Below are 6,363 nucleotides of genomic sequence, written 5' to 3'. Positions count from 1 at the left end.
AACTTCAAATGACATCCTATCATTCACTTTTCACCTTCTCAGGACACCCCCCTCCAAAGTTACATCTGGAGATCAACACGTCATTATCCTGATGAGCGTAGTTTAGCTGAGGTCATCAGTCTAGTCAGAATGGCCTCGTGATGACACATTCAAATGACACTTCCTAAAATAATTTCGTCTTTCCTGTGTGGTTGGCAGGTCTGAAGAACAGATGTTGTGTCATTTTAGTTCGAGAGTGATTCAAGATATCGTTTTGGAAGTTGTAGTGATGTCGATGATATTTGGTAGGCTGTATTTTTCATATCAGTTGGTGCTTCTGCTTCTCTTTCTACTGTTGTTGTTGCTGCTTCTGCTCCTCCTACTGCTGTTGCTGTTGCTACTTCTGCTCCTACTGTTGTTGTTGCTGCTGCTTCTGCTCCTCTTTCTGCTGATGCTGCTGCTGTTTCAGCTCCTCTTCTTGCTGTTACTGCTGCTGCTTCTGCTCCTCCTACTGCTGTTGCTGCTGTTGCTTCTGCTCCTCCTACTGTTGTTGTTGCTGCTGCTTCTGCTCCTCTTTCTGCTGATGCTGCTGCTGCTTCTGCTCCTCCTCTTGCTCCTGCTGTTGCTGCTTCTGCTCCTCCTACTGTTGTTGCTGCTGCTGCTGCTTCTGCTCCTCCTGCTGTCGTTGCTGCTGCTGCTTCTGCTCCTCCTGCTGTTGTTGCTGCTGCTGCTTCTGCTCCTCTTTCTGCTGTTGCTGCTGCTGCTTCTGCTCCTCCTATTTCTGTTTCTGTTGCTGCTGCTGCTTCTTCTCCTCCTACTTCTGTTACTACTGTTGCTTCTGCTCCTTCTCCTGTGTAGCTGATTCTGCTCCTGCTCCAGCTGTTGCTGCTTCCGCTCCTCTTTCTGCTGCTGCTTCTGCTCCTCCTCCTACTGTTGCTGCTGTTGCTTCTGCTCCTCATCCTACTGTTGTTGCTGTTGCTTCTGCTCCTCCTGCTTTTGTTGCTTCTGCTCCTCCTGCTGCTGTTGCTTCTGATCCTCCTCCTGCTGTTGCTGCTGCGGTTTCTGCTCCTTCTCCTGCTGCTCTTGCTACTTCTGCTACTTCTCCTGCTGCTGCTTCTGCTCCTCCTCCTACTCCTTCTCCCCATTGCTGCTGCTACTTCTGCTACTTCTCCTGCTGCTGCTTCTGCTCCTCCTCCTGCTCCTTCTCCCCATTGCTGCTGCTACTTCTGCTACTTCTCCTGCTGCTGCTTCTGCTCCTCCTATTTCTGTTTCTGTTGCTGCTGCTGCTTCTTCTCCTCCTACTTCTGTTACTACTGTTGCTTCTGCTCCTTCTCCTGTGTAGCTGATTCTGCTCCTGCTCCAGCTGTTGCTGCTTCCGCTCCTCTTTCTGCTGCTGCTGCTTTTGCTCCTCCTCCTACTGTTGCTGCTGTTGCTTCTGCTCCTCATCCTACTGTTGTTGCTGTTGCTTCTGCTCCTCCTGCTTTTGTTGCTTCTGCTCCTCCTGCTGCTGTTGCTTCTGATCCTCCTCCTGCTGTTGCTGCTGCGGTTTCTGCTCCTTCTCCTGCTGCTCTTGCTACTTCTGCTACTTCTCCTGCTGCTGCTTCTGCTCCTCCTCCTACTCCTTCTCCCCATTGCTGCTGCTACTTCTGCTACTTTTCCTGCTGCTGCTTCTGCTCCTCCTCCTGCTCCTTCTCCCCATTACTGCTGCCACTTCTGCTACTTCTCCTGCTGCTGCTTCTGCTCCTCCTCCTACTTCTGCTCCTCCTCCTGCTTCTTCTCCTGCTGCTGCATCTGCTTCTTCTCCTGCTGTTGCTTGTGCTCCTTCTCCTGCTGCTTCTGCTCGTTCTCCTACTGCTGCTTCTGCTCCTTCCCCTTCTCCTCCTCCTCCTGCTGTTGATGCTGCTGTTTCTGCTGCTTTTGTTCTATGTTCACAACACTCAACATCCAATCTTCTTCCACTATGTCAAGTACAATGAAATCTTCTTGAGAGGGGTCATAACATAATAGAAGTCACACTTGTTTCTTCTGCATTTGTCCACCTGACAAAGAAACAGAACAAGTGAATCTTATTCATCATATGGTGTATATATTAAGCAGAGATAATCCTGAATAGACAAAAGTTTCTTTACATAGATAGTAGAGGATTCTAGTGCAGAGGTAAAAGATGGAATAAGCAGAAAGAACTTAATGAGGAATCTAGGACCGAATTACTTGCTTTTCTTTTAAGAAAGCTGTAGAAATTTTGTAGCCTTTTTATCAAGGGCACGACTTGGCCTCATTAGTAAAAAGTTATTTTAGGGTTACTTCAAAATAATATGTTTTTGTTTCTCAACTGATTTTTTTTTCTTCTAAAAATCATTTTAGAGATAATTCTATACACCAAATGATGTACTTTGGAAATTGCCTTAACGTTTTAATTTATTTTAATATGTATATTTTTATAAATGTATAGAAGTCACTTTTAAAGATGACTATTTTTCATAAAGAAGTCTCTTGTTGTTTTGAAAGGTGAACGTACAGATAGTAAGCTATAGAATTCTCTTTCTTTTCATATTCAAATGAGAAAAAACTACTAGCAGCAATTATTCTCCAAAATTGTCAGTCTTTCGAGAAATTGGCCTACAAAGTTTTTTTTTATTTTATTTATTTTTTTATTTTTTAATATACTTTAAGTTTTATTATGAGGTTTTATCAGTAATTTTCCTCGCCATTTTGGAATCATAAGGATATAATCACCATGTTTCAGGATTATTTATTAATCCAAAAATGTAAACGCTGCATATGTACCAAATGTACATACATGAGCAAGACGTGGCTAGTATGTTATATTCTCATCTGCGTATTTTTTGGCAAATTTTATTCTTTTGACATATTTACTTATCATCTCTGACACTTTATGCATCTGTCAGCATAATCACAACGGCAGAAATTGTAAATATATAAATAAGGATATAAGGAGTACTAAGAACATAGCTCAGAGAGACTTATACTAAACGTTTATTGAGTTATATTATAGAAAATATAAAAAAAAAAACTGATAAGTTACTCCTCTGGAAATCATAGAAAATGGTATTGTTAATATACAGTATTTGGGTAACTAAAATAAATAATTTTCCCTGGAATTTTTGAGGAAAGAATAAATAGATAGGTACCCAGGTCAGAAAAATGCAATTTCAGGCGATTTGATTTCCAAATTTTACTTAACCTAGCTATTGTCTGATTTACTTTTTTCAATCTTTCACTGAATTCTAATTCTAAAGACCCTGTATAGGAGATCCTAGCTCTTAAGCGTTTAAATGATTCTACCTCATTAATCCTTTCTCCTTCCATTGATATTTCATCTTCCATTGCATACTCCGTTCTCATCCTCTCTGCCTTTCTTCTATTTATCTTGAGCCCAACCTCGTGCGATATTTCATGCATTCTGGTAAGTAAGCATTGCAAATCCTGTGATGTTTTGCTAACAAGGACAGCATCATCAACATACTCTAGGTCTGCTAATATCCTTTCACCAATCTAGTCTAACCCTTCTCCACCATTTCCGACTGTTTTTGGCATTACAAAATCCATGAGGAGGATAAATAACATAGGTGACAACACATTACCTTGGAGTACGCTATCAAAAGCTTTACATAGTCCAAAAAATGCCATCAAAAGTGGATTTATATATTTTGCATATTGCTGTACAGCATGTCACAAAATGAAAATTTGGTCAGTGCAACTTCTACCTTTTCTAAATCCTGCTTGTTCATCTCTCAGTTTTTCATCAATCTTTCTCTTCAGTCTTTAGAACAGTTGTCGGGGAACAGGGGTAAATTACCCCCAATTTAACAGTGGCATAAAAATCCCTGATAGTGAATTAATTGTATCAAAGATGAAACAGTATCATGTCTTCCAAAGCCTGGGGGAGCTGATATTAATCAAATATTCAAGTTCTTATTTTTTTTGCATTTGTTTTATTTGTGTGTCATGCTTATATCATAAAGGGTAAAAAAAATCTCCATAATTGTGGATTAAATAACTTTTTCCTATTTTTTTTCTTTATTTTTTTTTTTTTTTGTATGAATTTGAAATACATGATAATCAATAGTGATTTTGCTTCTGGGCCATGTAATGCTAAAAAAGGAACTCCATTTCAGTTTACAAATGCATAATTTTCAACTATTTTTTTTCTTGTGCACTATTTCTATGCCAAAAGATAAGAATTTTACTTCCTAATGATAGATGAAATAAAAAATTAAACATTATCGCAATATTTAAGTAAAGTGGTTTGTGTCCCAGGGTACTTCAAAGTCAAGGTTAAATTCAATTTATTACAAATATTTTTGGGATGACTCCTAAAAAAGTTACCCGACCCCTGCTTTAGCATAAGCATACTATATATTTTCATAACAACTGTCGTGTGATGTCTCTAGTTATTGCAATCAGTCAGGACGCCTTTTTTTTTTTTTTTTTTTTCCAAACACACCTAACTTCCATTCATCAGGTTTTGCCTCTTCATGCTGCCACATTCTACAAAATAATCTTGTAAGTATTCTGGGAGCCACTTCATATATATATATATATATATATATATATATATATATATATATATATATATATATATATATATATATATATATACATATATATATACATATTATATATAATGTATATATAAAATTTATTAAAATAATCTTAAAAACATAACTTGATACTGACTTTATTAGTATTTTCCCCAGTGACATATTTCATCCCATTTTCTATAGGTTAACTGAATCTGAAAAAAAAAATATAACTCTCGTCTTTCGAAGTCTTTCTATATATCTTTCAATATCAATCATTCGTTCTATTACTGTCAACCTCACTGCTACTATTTCTAGTTCGTTTATACCAGGATTTCAGTGCCGCTTTTAATGAAATAATATGGTTAAGATTATTGAGATTAGAGAATAAGTAAGTAAAAAAGCTTTATATTTGTCTGGTCATTATTGGAACCTTTTCGAGGGTGTCAGTTGGAGCAGCTATGTATCCCTGCACTTGTTTCACCTCCCTGTCAACAAGGAACGACTAAAATATTGAACTGTGCTGTGAAATTCTTCTGTTTTTCATTACTGTGAAGGTAATGCATAATAATTTTATTGATATTCAAATGATTTTACACCTAAAGTGTTCTTTTATGGTGTGAAACTAATCTGATGGATGTGTGTTTTATAGCCTAGGCTTATATGGTTTAAGATCTAGCAACTTTATGCTAGATTAGGCCTATCCTCAGAGTAGGCTTAGCAGTGAAATTCTTCCTTTTCCTATTACTGAGAAGTTAATGCATAATAATTATATTGATATTCAAGTGATTTTACATTTAGTGTTCTTTCTTGGTGTGAAACTAATCTGATAGAAGTGTATTTTATAGCCTAGTCCTATAGATCTAGTAACTTCATGCTAGATTAGGCCTATCCTCAGAGTAGGCTTAGCAGTGAAATTCTTCCTTTTCCTATTACTGAGAAGGTAATGCATAATAATTATATTGATATTCAAATGATTTTACACAAAGTGTTCTTTCTTGGTGTGAAACTAATGAGATAGAAGTGTATTTTATAGCCTAGGACTATTTGGTTCAAGATCTAGAAACTTCATGCTAGATGAGGCCTATCTCCACAGTAGGCTCAGCAGTGCAGATTCTCCTAGGACTATCGAGGAAGTTTTTAAAATATAAAGGAAGGTAATAAAACAGTAATTTAAACTGTGATGAAGGCAAAGTTTATGAAATAAAACTCTACTCTGAATATTTGTAACAGTATATTATAGTTACCTAACCTCACTTTACCTACTCTTACCTTACCTACCCATACCTTGCGTACCATCACTTTGCCTAATCTTACCCTACCTAACCTCACTTGACCTACCCTTACCTTACCTAAACTCACATTATATACCTTTACCTTACCTAAACTCACATTATATACCTTTACCTTACCTAACGTCACAATTTGTACCCGTACCTTACCTAATCTCACTTAACTGCCTTTAACTTGCTAACTCTTACAATACCTACCAATGCATTACCTACCCATGACTTACCTACCCATACTTTACCTACCCATACTTTACCCACCCATACTTTACTTGACCTTACCTTACCTCAACTTACTTGCTCTTATTTTACCTAACCTTACTTTATCTACCCTCACCTTACCTTGCTTACTTTTATTTTACTACCTATTACTTTATATACTCTTACTTTATATACTCTTACTTTAACTGCTCTTACCATAACTACTCTTATATTCCTACTCTTACTTCACCTACTCTTATTATATCTAATACCTACCATTGCCTACCCATATCTTACCTACCCATATCTTACTTACCCTTTTTTAACTACCCCTATTTTATCTAATTTTA

At 37.2% G+C, this 6,363-nt stretch overlaps 2 protein-coding genes across 2 annotated transcripts; both read right to left on the bottom strand.

Moving 5' to 3' along the window:
* Positions 1–224: 224 nt before the first annotated feature.
* On the bottom strand, positions 225–938 carry LOC137645541 (antifreeze protein Maxi-like). The gene has a single exon (XM_068378344.1). The coding sequence runs from the start codon at positions 936–938 to the stop codon at positions 225–227; it is 714 nt and encodes a 237-aa protein (XP_068234445.1).
* A 169-nt stretch (positions 939–1,107) lies between these two features.
* LOC137645539 (myristoylated alanine-rich C-kinase substrate-like) lies at positions 1,108–1,425 on the bottom strand. Its single transcript, XM_068378343.1, has one exon. The coding sequence runs from the start codon at positions 1,423–1,425 to the stop codon at positions 1,108–1,110; it is 318 nt and encodes a 105-aa protein (XP_068234444.1).
* Between the last annotated feature and the right edge of the window lie 4,938 nt (positions 1,426–6,363).

Source organism: Palaemon carinicauda, chromosome 8, assembly GCF_036898095.1.
Source record: "Palaemon carinicauda isolate YSFRI2023 chromosome 8, ASM3689809v2, whole genome shotgun sequence".
NCBI lineage: Eukaryota > Metazoa > Arthropoda > Malacostraca > Decapoda > Palaemonidae > Palaemon > Palaemon carinicauda.
Note: the sequence above shows the minus strand (reverse complement) of the source record. Positions and strands in the feature narration are given on the sequence as shown.

What these genes read in the sequence shown, in the direction of transcription:
- LOC137645539 (XM_068378343.1), bottom strand. Translation starts at nt 1,425, where the DNA reads ATGAGGAGCAGAAGCAACAGCAGCAACAGTAGGAGGAGGAGCAAAAGC.
- LOC137645541 (XM_068378344.1), bottom strand. Translation starts at nt 938, where the DNA reads ATGAGGAGCAGAAGCAACAGCAGCAACAGTAGGAGGAGGAGCAGAAGC.